Genomic DNA, 25,377 nt, shown 5'->3' with positions numbered 1-25,377 from the left:
ATGGGAAACTGATTATGGGAAAAATGTGTATTAGTTAAAATTGCATTGAATAACGTGCTCATTAGGAGGTATCTTCACTAAACCGTGGCTGAATTAAAATTTGCAGATTGCTTGAGAAATGTGGAGAAATTGAATTGAAGGTTGGAAAAATGAGAAAGTGACAGAAGATGAAAGGGACAAATTCATCCACCCCTAGGGCCAATGTCATACCGTGAGCCTTGATAGTGTTGGTCTGTCCTTCTGGCAAGATGAGGAACAAACCATTGCTTCCAAATGTGCCCTGCAGATGAATAGTGCTGTATGGTATGGCATTGTGCCCGGAAAAGAACATCAACGTGTACCCTTTCAAGCTGACACCAGGATTCCCTTTCAGCTCAATGAATCGGTACAGAATGGTGTGGTTGGCCATGCCCAGTTCATTGATTACGACTGAGTGGTTCTGGGGCGTTTCCTCTGTGGAATTTGAGCCAGGAGGTGGGCAAGTATTTTCCTTGGAAGGAGTCGTTTCGGTCACCTGCAGGAGAAACCCACAAAGACTTTCTAGGCCTGAAATATTATATATTCTAATAACATTCCTAACCTCTGTGCATTTGGTTTTAAAACAGACTTTGGTTGTAAGTTGCTTTGAGTTGCTTTTGGAAAGAAAAAGCAACCGATACATTTAATAAATGATAATTAAAGAATGAGTCAAAGTGTAGAGCAGGGCTTCCCAATCTGTGGTCCATGAGCTTCATTCATTCATAGAGAAAAGGGCTTATTGATGGCTATTAGCCACAATGGGTATGCTCTGCCTCCATAGTTAGAGGCAGCAATGTTTATGAATACCACCTTCTGGAAACCACAGAGGAGAGAGTGTTATTGTACTTGAATCTTGTTGGTTGGTGTCCCACAGGTATCTGGCTGGCCACTGTGAGAATAGGATGCTGGGCTAGATGGGCCATTGGCCTGATCCAGCATTTTTTTCTTGTGTTCTTATGCTAGGTGGCCTGTGGCATATTAAACACCCATATTGGTTGTTGTTTTTTAATTGCATTTTAATTGCTTCTTTTATTTCTTATGTCGTATTACTCTTTGAATTCCAGGGAATTCAAACTGTCATACAATCAAATACAATATCAGAAAGAAAAGAAGCAACAAAAATACAAAAAAAAATTATGTTGGATCTAGAACAGCATGTTACAACTGCTACAATGGGCAGAAAAATCATGAAGTGGTCTACAAAGATGATAATAAATTTTTAAGTAGTGTGTGGAGAAAGAAGATTGGAAACCACAGCTGTAGGAATCAAGTATCTTGGAGATCAGGAATGATGGGAGTTGCAGTCCAACAACATCTGGAGGGCAGTACATTGGCTACCCCTGGGTTTAGGGCAGGGGTCCCCAAACTAAGGCCCAGGGGCCGGATGCGGCCCAATCGCCTTCTAAATCTGGCCCGTGGACAGGCCGGGAATGAGCATGTTTTTACATGAGTAGAATGTGTGCTTTTATTTAAAATGCACCTCTGGGTTATTTTTTTTTCAAAATATAGTCCGGCCCCCCACAAGGTCTGAGGGACAGTGGACGGGCCCCCCGCTGAAAAAGTTTGCTGACCCCTGGTTTAGGGTGATGGGCTATGACTGGAGAAACCCAGGTTCAAATCCCCACTCAACAATGAGCCTCACTGAACAACTTTGGCTTGTAGGGAGGATAAATTGGGGGGGGGGCTTAAGGCATATTTGCTGTCTTAAGCTTGCTGGAGGAAAGGAGGGAGTCTACAGCTAAGGTTTCTCATGCAAAAGATCCCAAGGTTTAACCCCCAACATTTCCAGATTGGGCTGGAAAATATTCCTATCTGAAAGAGACAGCACTTGCCAGTCTCACTGCCAGCCAGTGAAGAGCAGCCTTTGACAACCTGGTGCCTTCCAGATGTTTGGGATTTGGCTCAGGCCGATGAGAGCGGTAGCCCGAAACATCTGGAGGGCACCAGGTTGGCAAAGGCTGGTGCAGAGTCCACCCTGCTGCCAACAACACTGAACTAGAGAGAGCAATGGCACATGTCAGCTTCCAGCATAACACCTCAGGGCTCATTCTGGCCCGAAGCCAGCCTCCTGCCACTTACCTGGAAGCTGCTGTGGTCTCTCGGCCGCAGGCTGTAACATCGGCTGAGGGACTCATCTTGGCTGCTATGAGAATCATCTTCAAGCAGGACCCTCTGGCCTGGGGCAAGAACAGCAAGCAGCTTGTCAGCGTTGTCTGAGCCCCGGGCCTTGTAGACCAGGGCATCCACCAGCCCCACATTGGTTAGGGGCATGTTTATTTTGTAGGTGGCATTGGGATTGCTGCGGTAGAGAGCCACAGCGTCCAGTCCGTTCTGGATGGTATTGTCAGGCAGGACTATCTGGGGCTTGGGGGTCACCCCAGTGCTACCCACCAGGAAGTAGCCTCGCTCATCGGTACTGTAGCCCGTCAGGTTTATCACCTTGTAAGCCAAGTTGTTTTTTCCATTGTAAAGCACAAGCCAGTATCCCTGGAGAGCAACTGAAGCTTCTCCAGGATAGAAGAGCTCGATGTATTCAGTGTCCTCTCGGCCTCCCGGGTTGTCCGAATTCACTTCGTTGATAAGCAGCTCGGTCAAGGGAGTTGCTTTGGTTGTCCTTTCCGGCACGACCACTTTAAAGAGCAAAGTCACATCACACTTAACATGTAGAGGTTTTTTAAAAAAGAGAAGTAGCAGGATCATGCCAGCCCCACCCCCCTTTGCTGGTTTATGGACCACAACAAATGCCTGGCAAATCCTTGGGGTTTGGCCCTGTTTTTTCGAAGGGGACCCTGTTTCGAACTGCTAGGTTGGCAGGAGGCTGGGACCGAGCAATGGGAGCTCACCCCGTCGTGGGGATTCGAACCACTGACCTTCCGATCAGCAAGCCCTAGGCTCTGTGGTTTAACCCACAGCGCCACCCGCGTCCCATACACATCCCCTTAAGAAACTATTAATCATTCAATCTACAGTACTTGCAAAGATCAGATCCCGCCACCCCCTCAAGTTAATTCTTCCAGGCTTGCAAATGACTGTGGTGTAGCAGCAATACAATGTGTGCATCGCTCCTCTTGCACAGAGATGGTCGTCTGGAAGGGGCAGGGAAAAGGCGAGCAATGGTGTCTCTGACTGGGGTATGAGCACATGCACAGCAGGAAGGTGCGCACACGAGGTGCAGATATCAAACACCCACTACAACTGAATTGCATGGGGAAGAGGAAGTGCCAGTAAACTCACAGAGATACAGGGAACAAATCTCATCAGCTTCTCCCACCTATTCCCTTTGCCCAGCATATCTTTGAGTCCACCTCTTGAAAGGGGAAAGCATGGACTGAAGGGCAATGGGACAAGACTTACCCTGGGCAAATGGCACAGCTGGCCTGTCCTCTCTACATTTCTCTTGCTACTGGTTCCAACCTCTCCATTAACTCTCATACAAAAGTGCAGTAAGATTTTGTTCCTCACTCACTCTCTTGCAACCAAACAGAGACACTTACTGTGCTGTGCTGTTCGAGCTTCCAAAACTGGTGTATAGGCCCCTAGGCCCAGTGCAGAGCGGGCTGCCAGCTGGAACTTGTAGAGTGTGTCCGGCTTGAGCCCTTCAAGTGCATATGATGAGGTCTGGTTAAAGTCCACCTTATGCTAGAAAAGGCAAGAGGCAAGTTTTTTTTTTACTCAGATTGGGGTGGGTGGGGGTGGTAACATAGCTATTGACACCAGAGTACTGGACTCTTGGCCGTGGATGACAGCCAGTACTGCATACTAGGAATCGTGCAATAGAGCAATCTATGCTCATCCTATGTAACCCTGAAAGCCATTATTTACAGGAGATGATTTCACTTCCACACAGATGTTGTGCATTCTCATTATAGCCATGAGAAAAAGAATCACTTTCAGTTCCTAGACACTGGAAACTTTTGGCTAATGAAGTATGTGTTGACATAAGTGCGAGTAAGTTAGCATCTAGCTGTCTGATAGGTCTTCACTTCAGAGCCACCACCTAATGGTTCAAGGCCAGATCACTTCTGAGGCCTGATCCAACTATTATGTGGCAATATGATTGCCACCAAAACTTACTGCTGCTTGTAGCTGCAGGAGCTCCTGCAGCTATCATAGGGAGGTGAAACTCTGGTATAGGTTCATAATCCAATGGGATGTGGAGTGCAGTATTCTCACAGATGCACAAATATCTAGTCATGCAAATGCCATTTTCTACAACAATCATACTGGGCCTAACTCTAGTAGATATAAAAAAAGTGCCCCATACCCATAGGCTACTTTGGTACAGGTCTTTAACCACCAATGGGTCATGTTGTCCCTCACCTGGATTCCATCTGTCTCTTCCCAATACACCAACTCATACTTGGTGACACGTTCTCGAGGTGCTGGCTGCCAAGTCAGCATGATCCGTGTGTCAGACTCTGCCTCAGCTTGGAAATCAGCTGGCTGAGATGGAACTGGAGACCAATAAAACAAGAGTCAGTTGTGGGAGGGGATTCCAGAGCACCTTTAGAAAATTTCATTTTTTTTTTAATAATATTTTTTATTGATTTTACAACAAAAAGAAACAGCACAAATAACAATAAACATATAATAAATAACAATAAACACAATAACAATAAACACAACAATATGAAAAAACACAATAAAACAACATTAAAAAGACGAATACAAAAATCCAAATGCAAAATCCTTTTCTTTTAACATTATATTGGGGGGGGGGCTTCCTCAAGTTCCCTCCGTCTGCGGTTCAATTCTCCTTTATCTTTAGCAATTTCCAATTCATTATTTAAAACTCCTTATGATTTCAAATCTCTCATACATCAATTTACTTCACATAATTCCCAAACCCGCAGTTTCTATAAACTTCTAAATCTAATCTCAATATACAATTTTGCCATATTTTTTAAAATAAATTTTGAAATCTTTCCAATCTTCTTCTGTCGCTTCTTCTCCCCGGTCGCGGATTCTCCCGGTCATCTCAGCCAGTTCCATATACTCCATCATTTTCATTTGCCAATCGAGCTTTAGAAAATTTCAAGGTGCAAGCCCTACCATCAACGCACTTCAACAACAGCATTGTCATAAACACAATCTTAACACATTCTCCTAAGCTCCTGACAACTATGTTCTTTCTCAAACTAGTGATTAACCAAAGTATCCACAACTATGCTTAAGTCAACTGTTAACTATGCTGGAAACCCTCTCCTACAAATACAACACTTATGCGTTCGCCACCAGAGTGCTGGTGGAACACCTATTTGAAAAGGACAAATTGCCTACCAAATCCCTAAAATCTTTGAATCACACCTCAACCTTAGCTCAAAATATTAGCTCAGGGGTCCCCAGACTTACCGCGCAGTGGGCCGGTGCCCGTCGCGCCGACCGCGCGGCGGGCCGGAGGGCAGGGGAGTGCGCGCGCAGCGGGCCGGAGGGCGGGGGAGTGCGCGCCTGTGCGCATGCGCACACGCACACGGGCGGGGGAAAAATCGCCGAAAATCGCTTGTGCGCATGCGTATGGGCCTCCCCCGACCCGGAAGTGCATCGGAAATGACCTCTTCTGGGTCGGGAGAGGCCCATACGCATGCGCAAAATGGATTTTCGGCGATCTTTTGCCGAGTTTTCTGATCGTCGCTGCGTTGCGCGCCGTAAGAGCGGGCGGCGGCAGCGGGCGGCGGGGGTCGTCGCGGGCCGGATTGGGAGGCCGATTGGGCCGCATCCGGCCCGGGGGCCGTAGTTTGGGGGCCCTGTATTAGCTCTTGGAAACAGTAGGACAGAGAAGGAATAGAGCTCACCCAAAAAAGACATACCACCCTGTAGGGCCTTCATCTGAATGACATCAGAAGGAGGTCCATCTCCTACGGAGGTGAAAGCCAAGACACGAATACTATAGGTGGCCCCAGTTATCAAACCTCCTACAGTGGTGAGAAGAGTATCATCGGTGTTGTGTTTCTGCCACTTGCTGAGTGGTTGTTGGGGGTCAATGGTGTAGTACACTCGAAAGCCACGGATCATCCCATTGGGCTCTTCAGGATCTTCCCATTGGACCACCATGGTGCTGGGACTCAGCATCCGTGCCTTCACTTTGAGGGGTGGGCTTGATGGAGCTTGCTCTCCTGTCCGTGCATCCACCAACTCACTAGGGGGACTCCTGCCAACGTTGTTTACAGCAATAATGCGGAACTCATATTCTGAGAAGGGGCTTAGGCCACCAATGCTATAGCGGGTGGTTGCCACACCATCTGCTTCTCGGAAAGGGCCCTCCAATGACTTGGACTTATACTGGATGACATAGTAGGAGATAGGGTCGGCATTTCCCGAGTCCCAGGTGAGAGTCACACTGGTAGCTGTCGTCTCCGTTACTAATGGCTCCATTGGAGGTTTTGGAAGAGCTGAAAGCGAAAAGCACAGTGTCAGTGATTTGATTAGTGCAAACGCTGTAATGTGCAGAGCTATAAAGGAGGCTTAGATCAGGGGCAGGCAACCTCAGGCCCGTGGGCCGGATGCTGCCCAATCGCCTTCTCAATCCAGCCCGCGGATGGTCCAGGAATCAGTGTGTTTTTACATGAGTAGAATGTGTCCTTTTATTTAAAATGCATCTCTGGGTTATTTGTGGGGGATAGGAATTCGTTCATCCCCCCCCCCTCCCCAAAAAAAATATAGTCCGGCCCACCACATGGTCTGAGGGACAGTGGACTGGCCACCCTGCTGAAAAAGGTTGCTGACCCGTGGCTTAGATGCTTGCTAACATTTTCCTTTAAAGGCAGAAATCATTTCATAGTCAAGAATGTACATTCTTATATTACACATTACCAAGCTTGAAGTGCTTCTTAATGGAAGAGTAAACACAGCAATCATGTCATTAAATGTGCTCAAAGCACTTGCTGGCAGCTGGCTAAATAAAGGTAATTTAAACAAGGAACCAAGTCAGGTTTTCCAAAGCAGAAAGGGTTATTCAGCTGAGATACACCTTAGGAAGCCAGGTTCATGGCCTTTTCGGAAAGTATACCAGGGGCAAAAGTAGTTCCATCTCTACTGTTTTTGCAAGAGCAAGAATATGTGGACTGCAGGGACTTGTAGCAAGCACATTTTTGTGGTGGGGTATTAAGGAAGCCAATCCTGTTATGACAGTTCCGAGCATTAACAAGAAAGCAGAACAACTCTAGCAAAACTGATCACATCAGCCATTTATCCAAAAAAAGATAAATTTGTGGTCAGTATTGTGTTCTGCTATCCTGGGATCCTTCTATGCACAGTACTGGCTAGGCACAAGGAAAACATTTATGATCCTGAAGAAAAGATTGAGAGGCTCCCTGACTCCCATAATGATCACCCTTTGGAGCTGTATTAATGTAAATACATTCCTGTTTTTGTTCCTGCAGGAGAGACAGTAAGAGGTTAGTTGTGTTTCCCTAAAGGGCATGGAAGACCTCGTTTCCTTTGCAGGAATGACCTTATAGCAGCTAATATCTTTGGTGAATCGCCTGAAATTGAACCCTTGCTGAGAGAATGCAGAGACTGTTCTGGTGGTTAGAAACTATTCGAGTCACATTTTAAGGGTGGGAAAAGGCACGGCGGGTGGGGGTGGGGGGACACTGCCTGTCAGCAGAACACACTCTGATTAGACAAGCAATCAGAAGGCACAGTGATGTTCCCAGTATTCAATAGAGAAACAGAAAGTAAATGAAGAGGTTGAGAAACTTCTACTAACCCTGATTACAGTATGCCTGACACTATAATTGTCTGGTTTCAAATACCAGGCTAAAACATTTCGGTTGACCTAGGCCATGGGTAGGCAAACTAAGGCCCGGGGGCCGGATCCGGCCCAATCACCTTCTCAATCCAGCCCACGGACAGTCTGGGAATCAGCATGTTTTTACATGTGTCCCTTTATTTAAAATGCATCTCTGGGTTATTTATAGGGCCTGCCTGGTGTTTTTACACGAGTAGAAAGGGTGCTTTTCTTTAAAATGCATCTCTGGGTTATTTGTGGGGCATAGAAATTCGTTCTTTTCTTTTTCAAAATATAGTCTGGCCCCCCACAAGGTCTGAGGGACAGTGGACCGGCCCCCTGCTGAAAAGGTTTGCTGACCTAGGCCTTTGGTTATTAATTGGGAGCATAGTGAGGTATGGGTTTTTGATCTGCTTTAGCGCTCATATTTTAGTGGGGTTGAGTGGGGTTTTTCCTTTTATACCTTTGGTGGGGGGAGGTGAGCATGTTTAGATATTGTGTTTTATTGTTGTTTCCTACAGGGTTGAAAAGATTTTTAATGCTGTTAGGTTACTCTGGGGCATTCCTCCCTGTGTGAAAAGCAACAAATAAATAAAATAAACAAGTAGCCTTGCAGCTGGCATTGCTCAGGAATTGTAAGAAACCAAAAAGCAGTTATTAAAACCAGTGCAGTTTTGAAAGAGTCAGTCCGCCATCTTGATTCAAAATGGCGTCCAACTGCATCCAAACGTAGACAAAAAGCTGCTCCTCAACCTCAGCAACCATCATACCAAAATATATGGTAGATAAATCAATACAACTAAAATAAGGAGGGATACACTCTTCACATGATTTAAAGACATATTTTCCTTTTCGGGGAATAACCCCTTTCAACGCTGAACCCTAGCAAAGCCTGGCTTTCCCTATTGCATCACTGCCCAGCCATACAGCACCCATGTTTCATCATTACCACAGGTACCTGGAGACCCGTCTGTCATGTTAGTATCTCTCAAGCAAGCCTTCACCGCTGTTCCGTTCCATTTCCCAAAGTGCAGCCCCTCCTTGCTCTCAATGAGAAGCGAGAAGGCCTTCAGCAGGCTGCTGAGTTGCTCTGTCGACCTGGCAGTCAGGAAAGCAGTGAAAACCAGTTGTGGGCCCTGACAGGCTACAGCAGAATCTGAGGAGAAAAGAAAAACAAAAATGGAAATAACCTTCAAGCTACAGCCCTGTATTTCCACAATGTCCTCGGAACTTTCTAAAACCAGTGTATCTTCATTCAGGACTTGCCTAATGGGATTGCACTCCACAATGGTGGAGCCACCACCAAAAGGGCCAGGCTAATGTCAGAACTCCCAGAAGTGCAAGCTGGATTTCGAAAGGGCAGAGGAACCAGAGACCAAATAGCAAACATGCGCTGGATTATGGAGAAAGCTAGAGAGTTCCAGAAAAACGTCTACTTCTGCTTCATTGACTATGCAAAAGCCTTTGACTGTGTCGACCACAGCAAACTATGGCAAGTTCTTAAAGAAATGGGAGTGCCTGATCACCTCATCTGTCTCCTGAGAAATCTCTATGTGGGACAAGAAGCTACAGTTAGAACTGGATATGGAACAACTGAGTGGTTCAAAATTGGGAAAGGAGTACGACAAGGTTGTATATTGTCTCCCTGCTTTTTAACTTATATGCAGAATTCATCATGCGAAAGGCTGGACTAGATGAATCCCAAGCAGGAATTAAGATTGCCGGAAGAAATATCAACAACCTCAGATATGCAGATGACACAACCTTGATGGCAGAAAGTGAGGAGGAATTAAAGAACCTTTTAATGAGGGTGAAAGAGGAGAGCGCAAAATATGGTCTGAAGCTCAACATCAAAAAAACCAAGGTCATGGCCACTGGTCCCATCACCTCCTGGCAAATAGAAGGGGAAGAAATGGAGGCAGTGAGAGATTTTACTTTCTTGGGCTCCTTGATCACTGCAGATGGTGACAGCAGTCACGAAATTAAAAGACGCCTGCTTCTTGGGAGAAAAGCAATGACAAACCTAGACAGCATCTTAAAAAGCAGAGACATCACCTTGCCGACAAAGGTCCGTATAGTTAAAGCTATGGTTTTCCCAGTAGTGATGTATGGAAGTGAGAGCTGGACCATAAAGAAGGCTGATCGCCGAAGAATTGATGCTTTTGAATTATGGTGCTGGAGGAGACTCTTGAGAGTCCCATGGACTGCTAGAAGATCAAACCTATCAATTCTTAAGGAAATCAGCCCTGAGTGCTCCCTGGAAGGACAGATCGTGAAGCTGAGGCTCCAATACTTTGGCCACCTCATGAGAAGAGAAGAATCCTTGGAAAAGACCCTGATGTTGGGAAAGACTGAGGGCACTAGGAGAAGGGGACGTCAGAGGACAAGATGGTTGGACAGTGTTCTCGAAGCTACGAACATGAGTTTGACCAAACTACGGGAGGCAGTGCAAGACAGGAGTGCCTGGCGTGCTATGGTCCATGGGGTCACGAAGAGTCGGACACGACTAAACGACTAAACAACAACAATATCAGAATGGGATCCAAAACTGTGAGGCCACCACCACAAATGCCGCGTTCTGTGTGCTCAATAGCCTAAGTACTTTGGGAGGCTGGTGCCTCAAGAGGGCTTCAGGTGTAGATCTTAAGGTACAGGCAGGCTGGTATGAATGAGACAGTCCTTAACAACATAAGAAGGGCCTGCTGGATCGGGCCAAGGGCCCATCTAGTCCAGCATCCTGTTCTCACAGTGGCCAACCAGATGCCTGTGGGAAACCAGCAAGCAGGATTCAAACCCAAGAAACAGTAGCATTGTTAGGGGGTCTCCTGGTTTGGGGGTCCTGACAGATGCTCAAACTTACCACCCCCTGGAGATGGCCCTGGTTTGACCTTGTGTCCTGCCGCTCCCCTCCTCCACTGTTCCCCCTTTAAATGTTTTTTTTAAAAAAACAAACAAACAATTTAGCTCATACATGCCAAAAGGGCAGACTTATATATTACAGGCACTTTACCTTTGAAATAAGCAGGAGAAACTCCACAGTTGCATCGTTTATCCAGGGCTTGGGACAAAAACATCTGTACCTCGCTTTTATCCAGGGACTCTTCCTGACAATCTTAGGAAACACAAGACAACGTTGCAGCATGGGACAGATGCACATATGTGTAAGATGCAGCAAGAAAACTGCTAGCACGGTTGCAAAGCTAAGCAGGGTCCAGTATGGTTTCAAACTGGATGGGAGACCACATGTTGAGATTCTTGCATTGCAGGGAGTTTGACTAGATGACCCTCGGGAGTCCCTTCCAACTCAACAATTCTATGACTCTATGATTAGCTTTTCTGATTTCTACATATACTGTATGTTTAAAGCAGGCATCCCGAAACTTTGGCCCTCCAGATGTTTTGGACTACAATTCCCATCTTCCCCGACCACTGGTCCTGTTAGCTAGGGATCATGGGAGTTGTAGGCCAAAACATCTGGAGGGCCGCAGTTTGGGGATGCCTGGTTTAAAGGGTTTTATCCAGTGGAGGCAAACAAGACACTGCCCCACCAACCACAGTCTGCCTCTCCCTGCCTGCCTTGTTCTTGCAACCTGCCTGTCAGCCTCCTCCTCCTTACTCTCACTGTTGCCTCTTACAGAACTCAGCGGGAATAAAGATGGCTGCAGAACTACAGTAGAATTGGTTGCCTCTGTCATTGGCTCTGGCACCCGCCACCTACTTTTGGGCTCCCCGACTTCCTATTGCAAATATCTGCACAACCAGCTTCATTCATCACTTCTTGTGAATGTACCATCCCATGCCACCCTTGGTTTGGTTTAGTCTTCATGAGTTTGTCTCACGAAGTTCTAACTTTGTTATTTAGGTTATATGGATAAAATTCAATAAAGATATTGGAGGGAGTGTGCATGCCAGTTCCACAGATGGAAGCAGCTGAGATCAAAGCATACACAGCCCTTCTGCCCCACCCCTACAACCACCCATTTTACTTTACAACAACCCTGCAGAGAGGCATTTTGTGTAGCTTTGTGAAGGAGTTCATCACCTGAGTGGGGATTTGAATGTGAATCTCCCCGGTCCATAGACTGAGGCTCTAACCACTGCACCATTCTGCCTTTCTGGCACAGAAATATGGGTTCTTCTAATCAATGTTAACATCTGCACCAAGATACTTGCAGCTTTAAAACAACAACACCAATGCTGTCAACCTGGAGGCTGTCTAACTTCAAGAGTTACTGAAGATTTTGTTCAATTGATTGGTGTTGTACATATACATGTGCATGCTTATTAATAAAATACCTGTTCTAAATTACTACAATGAATTGTAGGGACTTCGTACAGAAGACAACAAAAAACTGATCAATGTTGTACATGTATACGTACTTGCCTATTAATAAAATATCTCTTGGGAATTACTACATTGAATTTGGATTTTCATATGGAAGACAACACAGTCAGGAGGGTGTGGGTTTTTTGGGGGGGGGGGAGTTTTGTGGGCCAAATAAGGACACCTGCCTGATTCAGCCTGCAAGCTAGAAATTCCCAACCCCTGCCATACAACCATTACGCTAAGATTCCAAAGTGACTGACCCGCACTGCTTTGATTTACCTGGAGGCTGCAGCACCCACCTGCAATTTGAATGCAGAAGGAAATGGTTTGCCCAAAGCGTCTCTTGGGACAGTCATTGAATTGCCCAGGCGTGGGCTTGCCGAGAGCATAAACGGAGGGATCCCGGGTGACGGAGCAACAGACGCAGCGGTTCACAGAGGTATCATTTTCCTGGGACCTGCTGGAGATTAACAGGGTGAGAAGCTGACTGACTAATCTTATGCTATAGGTTCGTTCACATGTCATACTGAACACATCTACAAGCTCTTTCTACAAGGGCTTTGTGTGAAGGAGCGCATGTTTGCTGATTTGTTCAGCTCGACTGTTGTATACACAGGTACGCAGACTGTACACTCACTGAATTTTATAGGAGAACAGCTGTATGAGTACACAGCTCAACTGTTGTGTACACAGGGACCAAACTTTAGAGCTCCCAACTTAATTTTCTGTTTTGTAAAAAGCAGGGCTGGCGGTGATGATCTGGGTCAAAGGGCTTGGGCCTCTCCTAACAACTCTCAGCACCCTTAACTACAACTCCCAGAATTCTCTGGGGAGAAGCCATGACTGTTTAAAATGGCAGCACGGGGCTTTAAATATAGTATGGTGTGAATGTGGCTATTAATTTCAATGGGCCTACTCTTAATAGGACCAGCAGTGAACACAGTCCTATATTTTAAAAACTGCTTGTGTTACTTACATTTTGAAATTTACCTCATCTTTAATATCTGGCATTATTGCTATTTTTTAAATGAATATTTTGTTTCTTGCAAACCACTTTGAGCTTTCAATGAAGGTGCCAGGCGCACTTCTGTGAGGAGGGAGTTCCACAACTTAGGGGCTGCCACAGATAATGCCCTTTCCCAAACCACCATCACCTTGAGCCTCTGGAGGCAGAGGAACCACCAACAGGGCCCCCTCTGCTGATCTTAGCACCTGAGATGGTCTGTAGGGAAAGAGGCTGTCTTTCAAATATTTGGGGCCTAAAGTGTGAGCACCTTAAATTGGGCCTGGAAACGAACTGGCAACCAATAGAGAGTTGTCTCAAACTAAGCCCTATACAGAGTTAGTTCTACTGAATTTAAGCAGCACGAAGTTAGTTGCGTCCACAAATTTCAATGGGTCTACTCTGAGGAGGTCGAGCATTGGATACAACCCAAAGTAAATAGATCACTTCATGCAAGATGTCCATCACTTGCATGTTTCTAGCTGGGCTGCCTTGCCACCTGTCACAGTGGCCGGAGTGGACTACTTCAGAGTAACGACGCTACGCAGCTCTGCATTTTATTCTTTTATTGGTGCTGCGTATTTACAGTGCTCAAGTCATTGCTATTTACACGGAGCGATGTTGTCAGTCGGTTTCAGAACCTCCTAATGGCTTTTGGCGCGTCTTTCTCCAACACAAAAGCTTTGGCAGACCCATCCTCTTGCCCCTCCTCTTCCTGCGTAATTCTGGAGTTGGGGGGATGGGTCTTCCCCCCTTACTTGCCCCTTCCTGTCCCACCTGGGACCCTGGCTCCTCTACCTTGCCTGAGCCTCGGACACGACTTCCTGCTTCCCCACTGGAATCGGAACTCTCCCTGCTTTCCCCTTTGCTCGGGGACGGGCTTGAACTCAGGAGGGGAGGGACTTCGCGATATCCCCTGTCCCTCACATCCACCCCCCTCCCAAGCTCTCCTTCACCCCTCCCCAGGCCCCCCCCATGTGTCGGTGACGACTGGAAGCCTAAAAACTCGGTGCTCTCCGATCCCGTTGGTGTGAACACCTCCCCCCAGTCCTGCGAGCCCCCCCCTTCCGCCTGGGAGGACGGGAATCCCAAAAAGTCCGTGGCGTCTGAGCTGGTGGGGGTAAAAATGTTTTGCCAATCTGCTCCTTCCTCTGACTGGGTGGATCTTGGCGACACCCATACCTCATCCTCTGGTTCCTCAAACTCCGCTTCCCAGCGCCATGGTGAGCTGTTCTCCCGTGCCTCCTCCTCCTCCCCCTCCCTTTCCATGTGCCAGGGCTTGGGTCTGTGGGGAAAGAGGGCGTGAAATTCTTCCACCAAGAATTCCTCCTGTATCTGAGTGGCGGGAACCCATTCATTCTGGGACGGTGGAGCATCCTCCCATGCCATGAGGTACTCCAGGCCCCCCACCCCCCACCTTGAATCCAGGATGGCCGTGGCCTCATTGAGTTGCTCCCTGCTTTCCCTCTCCCCCCCTCCCTCGGGGGTTTGTTCGCTGTCCCTGAGCCTGCTGCTTTCCCTGTACGGCGACAGCAGCGATCTATGAAACACTGGATGCACCCTCATGTCCTCTGGCAGTGCCAGCCTGTATGCCACCGGGTTGACCTGTTGCGTGACCGTGAAGGGGCCCAGCCATTTGGGTGCCAGCTTCTTGCACCTCCCTCTGGTGGGAAGGCCCTCCGAGGACAACCACACCTTGTCCCCCACCCTGATGACCTCCCCTTGTCGCCTGTGGCGATCTGCCCCCTTTTTGTACGCTTCCTTGGCCCTCTCCACGTGTTCTCTGAGCTGCTGGTGCACCGTCTCCAGTTCCTCTGCCCAATCCTCAGCCTGTGGGCCCTCCTCCTCCTCCTCCTCCCTCTCCCTCTCTGGGAAAGATCTGAGGTCGCGCCCGTAAGTGGCCTTAAAGGGCGACACCCCTGTGGAGACGTGCACTGCATTGTTGTAGGCAAATTCTGCTAGTGGCAAGCGATCCACCCAGTCCGTTTGCCGCTGGCTGACGTAGCATCTCAGGTACTGCTGCAGAATGGCGTTGACCCTCTCCGCTTGTCCGTTGGTCTGCGGGTGTCTAGCCGTCGACAAGCTGACCTCCACCTGCAGGAGGTTCATGAGCCGCCGCCAGAACCTGGAAACAAATTGGCGGCCACGATCCGAAATAACCCTTAAAGGTAATCCATGCAGTCTGAAAATGTGATCAACAAACAGTTTGGCTGTTTCTTCTGCCGAGACTGCCCTGGCACACGGTATAAAGTGACACATTTTAGACATGAGGTCCACCACCACCAACACTGCAGTCTTACCCCTGGACGAAGGCAGATCTGTGATGAAGTCCATGGACACCACTTCCCACGGCCTGTGTGGTGTGGCTAAGGGCTCCAGCAACCCTGGTGGCGCTGCTCTGACCACCTTCGCCCGCTGGCAGGTGGTACAGCCCCTTACATAGTCTCGAACATCTTCCCGCACCCCTGGCCACCAGAAGTGTCTCATGACTAGGTGAGCGGTTTTGTCCCTTCCAAAATGCCCCGCTGTAGGGTTGTCGTGCATCTGCTTGAGGACCGTACGTCGAAGCTGGGTGGTGGGTAGGTACAGCGCACCCTTGTAGAAAAGCAGCCCTCTGCGTTCTGCAAAGTCTTTTGCCTGCTCCCTCCCCCCTCTCAGTTCTCTGAAGATGCGGTTGGCAAATTCATCCGCTGCCGTCAGTGCTGTGAGTTCTGCCTCGCTCACCACAGCTGCTCCGCAGGACCATGCCGACGGGGGGAAAATGTGCCTTGGGGCTGGTGGCGCCTCCTCCTCCATGTACTCTGGCTTGCGGGAGAGGGCATCCGCCCTGACATTCTGCTCCCCCGGGATGTAGTGGATGGAGAAGTTGAAGTTCGAGAAGAACTCTGCCCACCGTATCTGCCGCTGGTTGAGCACCCTGGCAGTTCTCCAGAACTCCAGGTTCTTGTGGTCTGTGCACACCTGGATGGGGTGCTTTGCGCCCACCAGGAAGTGTCGCCAGTGCTGGAACGCAGCGTAGATCGCAAGAAGTTCCCTATCAAACACTGTGTAGTTGCGTTCAGGCTGTGTCAGCTTCCTGGAGAAGAAGGCACAGGGTCTCCACTCCCTGTTGGCGTCCAGTTGCAACAAAATTGCGCCCACAGCTTTTTCAGAAGCATCTGTCTCAATGCGTAGGGGCGCGTCCTGCACCACATGGAACAGGTTTTGGTCTGAGGCGAACACTCTCTTGAGGCTTTCGAACGCTGCTTGCGCCTCTGGTGTCCACTTGAACTTCTGCTTGCCTCTCAGGCAGTCCGTGATGGGAGCCGTAACGCGAGAGAAGTTCTTGATGAACTTCCTGTAGAAGTTAGCGAAGCCTAGTAGGCGTTGGGCATCTTTGCGCGTCCTGGGGCTGTGCCAGTCCAGGATGGCCTGCACCTTGTCTTTGTCCATCGCCAGCCCCTTGTCTGACAGCTTGTAGCCCAGGAAGTCCACCTCTTTGGTGTGAAACTTGCACTTCTCCAGCTTCACATACAGGTGGTTCTCCTTCAGGCGTTGCAACACCTCTCTGACATCTTTCACATGCTGCACTGGGTCATTCGAGTAGATAAGGATGTCATCTAGGAAGACCAAGCATTTCCTGAAGAGGAGGGACCCCAGGACGTGGTGCATGAAGGCCTGGAAGCATGCTGAGCCCCCTTGCAAACCGAAGGGCATCACCAGATATTCAAAAGAGCCCAGAGGCGTGAACATCGTGGTTTTCCATTCATCTCCTTCCCGGATCCTGATCAAGTTGTACGCCCCCCTTAGGTCCAGCTTGGTGAAAATCTTGCCCCTGCGTGCCGCTGTCAGGAGATCATCCACTCTGGGCATGGGGAAAGCCACTGGCTCTGTCACCGAATTCAGCCGTCTAAAGTCCACCACAAGACGGCGCTGTTGCGTGTCTTTCTTGTCCACCCAGAAGACCGGGCTGCCCCCTGCTGCCTTGCTTTCCCTTATGAACCCCCGCTTGAGGTTCTTGTCGATGAAAGCGCGCAGATCCTCCAGCTCCTGGTCTGACATGGCGTACAGCTTGGCTGGGGGTATCGTCGCCCCTGGCACCAGGTTGATCTGGCAGTCAAAAGGCCTGTGCGGGGGTAGGTGGTCGGACTCCGCTTCGCTGAAGACCTCCTGCAGGTCCCAGTACTGCTTGGGTATTGCCTCACCCCCTTTGATATGCATGGTGGCCACCGTGGCTATCGGAGGGCCCTCCCCTGGTTGGTGCTGCATGCAATGTTCCAGACAAAAGTCCGACCCAAACGTGATGCACCTCTGGTGCCAACTGATGGAGGGGTCGTGGCGCGCCAGCCAGCTCATGCCCAAGACGATGGGGGGGTCTGAGATGGTGGTGACGTTGAACGCCAGTGTCTCTGAGTGCCTTCCCACCGTCATTCTCATGGGGGGGGTTTGATGTGTGATGGCCCCTCCCAGCAGCTCCCTGCCGTCAATGGTTGCCACGTGCAGAGGAAAATCCAACTGCAAAAGCTGGATTTGGTGCTCTTCTGCAAAGCTTCTCGAGAAGAAGTTGGCGGACGCCCCACTGTCAATTAAGGCGAGGACCGTCAGGGGATAGCCATTTGGGAGCGTTAGCGTCACTTCTAGAACCACTCCTGCTCTGGGAGGGGTGGGCTGGCTCTGCACCTCTCTGTGCGGGTGGGCGGGCTGGGGCTGTTGTCTGCTGACTGTGCCTGGCTGCTGCCCCTTGTCTCCTGCAGCCAGGCTTTCCCGTTTCCCTGCTGTGGTGCTGCGTCAGTGGGGGAGGGCACCACCGTTCCCGCCTTTCCTTGCCACTCCCTGCGATGTGGGCAGTCTCTGACGAGATGCTGGGGTGAGTTGCAGAGAAAGCAATTCCCGCCCCTTCCCTCCTTGCGTCTTGGCGCCGCTGGGGTTTGAAAAGCCCGCGCGCGCGCGCTATCAATCTGCATGGGCTCCTGGTCCTGGCTGGCTCCAGGCGTGGCTTGAAAGGGTTGTTGAGGGAGTGGCTTCTCCTGCGACCGTGGGAACCAAGCCCGCTTTGCGCGCGTCGCTTGCTTGTCGTTCCACCGGGATTCCTGCCTCACCCCCACCGCCAGAGCTGCTTTGCTCAGCTGATCCATAGTACTGGGCTTTGGACCTCTCGAGAGTTCATCCTTCACCTCCTCGCTCAAACCCAAGTAAAACGCAGCTTGCATGGGAGGCGAATCCAAAACCCACCCCAGTCTGTGCACCAGCATGGTGAATTTCGCCCAATATGCGCGAACTGTCATATTTCCTTGGCGTAAATTATGCAGTTCCTCCTTAGTCTGGTCCAAATGACTATCGGACGAATACATCGTCCTCAAACCTTCTAGAAATTGTTGGACATTTTTCATGCAAGGATTCTTGGTTGCGATTAATGGTCTTAGCCACTCCCTGGCTGCTCCGGTGAGATGTTCCACAATAAACGCTACTCTGTGCTCATCATCGGGGAACTCATTCTGGTGCAGCTCAAGAGCATACACGATCTCAGTCTCAAAGCCCTGAAACTCCTTCGGGTCTCCATTGAACTTGCTTACAAGGGTCCCTGCTCTCCTTCCTGGCAGCACTTGGACTTGGGGAGCCCCTCCCGCCTTGTTTTTCTCTGCATCCAGCTTGTTTTGGAGGTCTACCGCCACCGCCCTTAAATGCTGCTCTTTTTCCTGGAGCTCTCTCACCTGTTCCGCAAGTTGTAACCGGTCGTCCTGGACCTTCTTAGTCTCCTCTTTAGCTGCCTTCAATTCTCCCTGCGCCTGCAGCGACAGCTGTTGCAGTTCTAGCTGGGCTTGCTCAGCGATCTGCCGCCACTTCTCCGCCTCGGACACGCTCATCCCGGCAACTCCGAAGTAGCCCAAAAATGATTAGGAGGTTGCTGTCACAGTGGCCGGAGTGGACTACTTCAGAGTAACGACGCTACGCAGCTCTGCATTTTATTCTTTTATTGGTGCTGCGTATTTACAGTGCTCAAGTCATTGCTATTTACACGGAGCGATGTTGTCAGTCGGTTTCAGAACCTCCTAATGGCTTTTGGCGCGTCTTTCTCCAACACAAAAGCTTTGGCAGACCCATCCTCTTGCCCCTCCTCTTCCTGCGTAATTCTGGAGTTGGGGGGATGGGTCTTCCCCCCTTACTTGCCCCTTCCTGTCCCACCTGGGACCCTGGCTCCTCTACCTTGCCTGAGCCTCGGACACGACTTCCTGCTTCCCCACTGGAATCGGAACTCTCCCTGCTTTCCCCTTTGCTCGGGGACGGGCTTGAACTCAGGAGGGGAGGGACTTCGCGATATCCCCTGTCCCTCACACCACCCTTGGGCTCCTTTGGGAGGAAAGGCAGGATATATTTCTGAACTTTTCCTGATTTCATTGTTTTGTCTTTGAGGGGTTTTTCTTACAATCCAGCGGTGCATAAATTTATGAAATACTGTAAATAATATAAATTTAATAAAATAGCTGCAGAACATGGAATCTGGCCCTGCGGTGTGGTGGGCTCCCCTATTGGAAAGAAAGGCCACAGAAATTCCCTGCCCTTCTTTTTCTCACCTCTCTCTTGCATGGAAGGGTGGCTTCCCGGGAGTCAAGACATCCTGCAGCTTCAAGTGGGCGCTTTCAGCTGTAGAGTACACCAAGGCATCCAGGAGGTCTGTTGCCGACACAGCAGCCCCCAAAGCAAAGTTGGCAGGGGTCCCTCTGTACAGGGCAACAGCATTTGCACCTGCCCTGAGGAGGGGTCTTCCAGAGTTCTGGGGGAATGGCAGGTCAACTGGAGGTCAAAGCAAGAGAAGAAAAATGAGGGTTTATTCCCATTAAAACACCCTGCTAATCAGCCCAAGGACACACCCACATAGACACACAATGCCATATTGCTAGAGACATTGCTCAGATTTATCTTGCATTCCATTTGCTTTCCAACGGTTTGTCTCCTGCCATTTTAAAAGCCAGGAGTTATTTGTGCTCTTTGATTAAAAGACACACTAGGGAAAAAACAATAGCCAAAACCAGTGTTTCCCAAACAGATGCTTTTGGACTACAACTCCCATCATCCCTAGCTAGCAAGAACCGTGGCCATGGGATGATGGGAATTGTAGTCCAGAAACAGCTGGAGACCCAAGTTTGGGAAATCCTGGTCTAGACAATAATAAATTAGATGGACCAATGGCTTGACTCGGTATAAGACATCTTGCTATACATTCCACCCTAAGTATGTTAGAGCATGCCAGCACCATGAGGAGCAGCAGCCCAGCCTTACCTGAGGAGTTGAACTGGCCTGGGCCAAGGAGAAGCAGCCCATCAGGGGACGTCTTGCCATGCACCTCCATCACAAAGTAAATCTCTTGGGTACTCCCCTCAATCAACACCAGTACCAGGCCATCTACTTGAGTTGAAGGACGGCCTTGCAGCTCGACAAACTCAAACTCTCCAGGGGACGACACAACGTTAACCTCGTTGATCAACATGTCCGATTTGTTCAGCTGAGAAAAAGGGATGCAGTGGTTATCCATGGCTGGGGTAGGCGCACCCGCTTGGAAGAACCAATGAGAATCTGTCCCTTGGCATCTCTCCAGTGACTCATCTGTGGTCCTGAAGAAAGGGTCCTCCAGGAAAGGCTCCACCCCCGGGGTCAGAACACGGACCAGCTCATCTGCTCTGTCACTCATTTTAGACTTATGGACCAAAGCATCCACCAGCCCTTTGTTGGTGACGGTCATTCCCTCATGCAGCTTCTTTGCCCCAAAATAGAGCGCAATAGCATCTGGCCCATTCTGGATTGTGTTGTTAGGCAGGATCACCGATGGCTTCGGAATGACCGTAGAGGACCCCATGAGGAAGAAGCCTTGGTTATTGGTGGAAAAGCCCCCGAGATCCTGGACTTTGTAGGCCATATTGCCCTTGCCATTGTAAAAGACCAAGGAGTAGCCATCCAGGGGGGTCTGCTGGCCACTTGTGTGATACAACTCCACATACTCCAAGGTGTCGATCCCTGGGTTATCTGCATTGACCTCATTAATCCGGAGCATTTGCTCTTCCTTCTGTTTCTTAGGGTTCTCAGTGAGGCTCAGAGAATCCACCTCATGCAGCAAGAAGCACACACAGAACAGAAATGCCAATAACAGGCCAGGCCCCATGACTACAGAGGCTACCAGCTCTCCAGGGAGGAGAAGGGCGTGGTCCACTTTCCAAGAGAGCAGAGCAGGAGGGAGGAAAAAATGGCGAGAAGCAGCAACTCAGTTTGACAGCATTGCCTCTCAGTCGTCACTAGTTGAAGGTGTCATCATCCTGAATCTAAAGGGGAGAGAAAGAGGGGAACACAAAGATGGTAATGAGGAACATAATGCTTCCCTTTAGTTTTAAATTTTGCAAAAGTAAAAGGTTGTATGCCGCTGCCAAGTTAGGCATTACTTGTCAAGTAGGCATGGAAAATTAAATCACTTTCAGTTTCTCTCGTTTTTCTCATTTTCCCAGTCCCCCGTTCTCCAGATTTCTACATCAGTTTGTGCATTATTATTTTTCTAAAAGTTCTCATGAAAATGTGTCATATTTTCCTCTAATGTCCTCAGATTTTTGTGTGCCATTTTCCTTAACATCCACACTTCTGCAAACCAATTACCTCTAATAGAATATGTTTGACAACTGGAGACCCAGGGTTGGAGAACATTTCCCTAGTATGTGGAACTTTGTACATTGCTTGTGGCTGGAGAACTACATTGTAAAATTTGGGAGAGTGCAAATTTTGAAGGATAGTTGTTTTTGCTTTGCCTATTTCAGAAAGTGCAAATATTGTAAGTTCGCTTTCAAATGCCAAACTGAATCCACACCCACACACCCCAACCACTGCTACTTCACATTAGGCATCATTGCCTAACACCAAAAACAAAAATGATCTGATGCAGCAGTCATGAAAGGTGCTACATTGGAAAATGCAACATATATGGAAAATATCTCCACCAAATGGAACATAAAAAGTGAGCCCTGTAAAGGGAGCTTAGTGAAGCCTTCAAGTGAAAGGTTCACTATGACAGTGTGTTTTACATTGAGAAGGGGTGCTCCATCAGCCACATTGAACCACAAACAATTGAAGAGGCATGACAGCTTGGTTCCGACAGCTGTTGACCTTTTTATTAAGAGCTGATCTTAATCTAATTAAGCATTTTCTTTTTTTTTTAGAGAGAGAGAGAGCATTTGGGAAAGAAAGGAATATGTTTATGTGGCGTGCTTCAAATCACTCTTGTCACTTTGTCCGTTGTGGGTAACACATCCCACTGAATATTTTGGAAACTTGTAATCATAAAGGGTACATATCCCCAGCACCTATAAAACCAGAATTAAAAACACTTCAGATTTTCCTGTATTCCCAGGTTTTTGCACATGTAAGCCTAGAATTCTGTAAGGTTATGTAACAAGGCAAGAAAGCTGCCTTAGCGTATTTAAACGATATGCATGAGCTACTACCGTAATAAGGAAATCCACAACTTTGATTTTACTCCTGCCTTAGGCAAGCTCTTCTCTCTCTCTCTCTCTCTCTCTCTCTCTCTCTCTCTCTCTCTCTCTCTCTCTCTCAGCCTACCGCTCCCTCCAAAACTGGGATAATTATATTGACCTACCTTACAATGTTGTTGTAAGGGTTGCAAAATCGTATTCTTTATTTAAAAGCATTTACATACCACTTATTTCCAAAATCTCTAACGGTGTACAGTGTAAAAAAGAGACAATATGTCATTAAAACAAAAGCAAAAAGAACACCTAAAATCAGTATAACAGCATACTGTATAGGCAAAAAAGGTAAAGGACCCCTGGACGGTTAAGTCCAGTCACAGGTGACTATGGGGTGTGGCGCTCATCTCACTTCAGGCCAGGTCAGCAATTGTCCAAAGACAGCTTTCCAGGTCATGTGGCCAGCATGACTAAACCCGCTTCTGGCACAAAGGAACACCACGACAGAAACCAGAGCACACGGAAATGCCGTTTACCTTCCCGCCAGAGCGGTACCTATTTATCTATTGCACTAGTGTGCTTTCAAACTGCTAGGTTGGCAGAAGTTGCCACCCTGTCGCACAGTGTCGAACCCTCCAAGCAAGTCCAAGAGGCTCAGTAGTTTAGACCACAGTGCCACCCACATCCCTTATTTAAAAAAAACAAACCAAAAAACCAGAGAATTCAAATGCATAAAACATGGTCCAGTCTTGTGGGTTTGGGAAAGCCTGGACAAAAAAAATACATTTCCCGAAGACATATGATATAACTGATGGCTGCTGCTTCATGTATGAGAGAGGGAAATGCATTGCAGGGGGTGGGGCCGGGGTGGCCCCAAGTAGAAATACCCTAGATAATCTAAGCTATTTTGTAAAATTCTGCCCATGCTCAAAAGATGCTGTCTAGAATATCAAAATGCAGAAGTGTAACCCGTGAAGGTATTCTTCTGCTTCTCTGACCAGCAGTGAAGAAAAATAGTAGAAATTTCATTGGCAGTGGGACAATTTCAGTTAACACTAAGCCAGGATGGTAAAGAAGCGATGGGTGTCAAACTCGGACTGGGAAGACCCAGATTCCAATTCTCCCCCAGACTCCAGTCATGGAAATCATCCTGTCAGCCTTGGGCCATCTCTCAGCTAAGATGTGTCAGACAGGGTATGAATCTGCCCCTAATGAAGCTGTGCCGATGTGAACAACTGGAGGAAGGTTGGGAGGTGGAAAAGAACCGGCAAGGTGAGGAACAACTTCACTGAGCTATAAGGCCCTAACGTGAGCACACCCCCTGTTAATGCAGTTTTAAAACATTCAGTTAACTAGACATAGTTCCCATTAAAATCAATGCGAAAAAAGTCAGTTATCTACTTAAGGCAAGCCGCATGGATTTTCAGAACTTCATCGAACTTCCAAGTGGCTCTGATTCGGTTCTCCGGGTTTCCCCAGCAGAGAGAGGTTTTTACACATCCAAGCAAAGCGGTTTTGTTTTTCGCTTGGCCTGAGTTGAGAAACTGGGTTGTGTGTTTGCAACGCCAGGCAACTCGCGAGAAGCTCCCCACCCATAGCTGCCAAGTTTTACCTTTTCTCGCGAGGAAGCCTATTCAGCATAAGGGAAAATCCCTTAAAAAAGGGATAACTTGGCAGCTATGCCCACCCCAAATCTGGACAAATTTCACGACTCCCTCTGCTCACTTACCTCCTCGAGAAGGGGGACCCAATCCTCTCCGCAACCTGATCCGATTCATTCAAGGCTTGCAAAAGCGCGATCAGATTTAAAGCAAAACTTTTTTTCTTTCTTTTCAAAAATCGCACCTATCCCCCACACCGCGCGCTTTGCAAGAGGAAACCCGACGCTTGCAAAAATGTCTCTCTCTCTCTCTCTCTCTTTACGAAAAACGGGGCGAAACGAAAGAAGACTCTACTGTACAGAATATACTTCTTGGGGTGGGGAGGGGACGTGAACCAATATGTTGCGGTTCTCGCTGGATCCTCCTCTGACTTTATAAACACGCGGTTCTCTTCTCGCGCTTACTCATTCGCCAGCCACTCGGCTCCAGCCTAGCTTTGCAAAATCAACCATCTCTTAGATCCCGTTCAGTCCTCCTCCTCTCCCCTTGCAAAGAGGACTTTTCTCATCCAAATGAACCAAGAAAAGGGGACAGGATTGGGGAGGGGGTCGGGTGCCTAATACTGTAGTGGCTTCTCCAGTCTCCTCCCTCTTCCTCCTGTAAATTAATCAGGGGGTCTCATTCACCCCCAGGTGGAAAGGTTTGTGGATTAAGGGATAGTGATCCGTTCTGAGGACACGCAAAAATGGATTGATTTACCGTATATAGCAACGGACTGGAACTTGGAAGTTTTTGTCCCTTCTCCAGTTACTGGAGAAGTACATCCAACACACATGACACGAGTTTCACCCACAAAGAATCCTGGGAGCTGTAGTTTTTCCTCTCACTGAGCTACAGTTCTCAAACCACGGTTCCCAGAATTCTGTGGGGGAAGTCATGATGTACTTTAGATGCATAGTGTGTGTACACAGGCAAAAAACAAACACCCCCTCCCACCACCAAGGCAACCCCTCGAGTCAAAGAAAAAGCCACAAAAAAGCTCAGCTTTTAAAATAAACGTTTCAGAGAGGCAAGCAGACAGAGGTATAAAACCTGATATTCAGAAACACAGCTGCCTCCGACTGTGGAGACACCGAGCATAGCCATCATGGCAGGGAGCCAACTGACAATCTTATCCTCCAAGAATTTGTCCAGTCCTCTTTTAAAGCCACCCAAGTTAGTGGCCATCACTGCCTCTTCTGGGAGCGAGTTCCATAGTC

General features: G+C 48.5%; 1 protein-coding gene across 2 annotated transcripts in view; it reads right to left on the bottom strand.

Annotated features, from left to right (window-relative positions):
- The window catches only part of LOC118092825 (uncharacterized), a 37,704-nt gene extending 12,625 nt beyond the window's left edge, over nucleotides 1-25,079 (bottom strand). The window contains exons 1-11 of one of the 2 annotated variants that reach the window (XM_035131411.2): nucleotides 24,247-25,079; nucleotides 20,335-21,368; nucleotides 19,629-19,848; nucleotides 12,374-12,534; nucleotides 10,758-10,859; nucleotides 8,706-8,903; nucleotides 5,811-6,407; nucleotides 4,339-4,472; nucleotides 3,513-3,657; nucleotides 2,098-2,648; nucleotides 211-514 (exon numbers count right to left, since the gene is read on the bottom strand). In XM_035131411.2, the coding sequence (XP_034987302.1) occupies nucleotides 211-514; nucleotides 2,098-2,648; nucleotides 3,513-3,657; nucleotides 4,339-4,472; nucleotides 5,811-6,407; nucleotides 8,706-8,903; nucleotides 10,758-10,859; nucleotides 12,374-12,534; nucleotides 19,629-19,848; nucleotides 20,335-21,211 (3,289 nt within the window). In that variant the 5' untranslated portion in view covers nucleotides 21,212-21,368; nucleotides 24,247-25,079. The remainder of the gene's footprint in view (nucleotides 1-210; nucleotides 515-2,097; nucleotides 2,649-3,512; nucleotides 3,658-4,338; nucleotides 4,473-5,810; nucleotides 6,408-8,705; nucleotides 8,904-10,757; nucleotides 10,860-12,373; nucleotides 12,535-19,628; nucleotides 19,849-20,334; nucleotides 21,369-24,246) is intronic. The other variant, XM_035131418.2, reaches the window with a different exon arrangement.
- Between the last annotated feature and the right edge of the window lie 298 nt (nucleotides 25,080-25,377).

Source organism: Zootoca vivipara, chromosome 14, assembly GCF_963506605.1.
Source record: "Zootoca vivipara chromosome 14, rZooViv1.1, whole genome shotgun sequence".
Classification (NCBI taxonomy): domain Eukaryota; kingdom Metazoa; phylum Chordata; class Lepidosauria; order Squamata; family Lacertidae; genus Zootoca; species Zootoca vivipara.
Note: the sequence above shows the minus strand (reverse complement) of the source record. Positions and strands in the feature narration are given on the sequence as shown.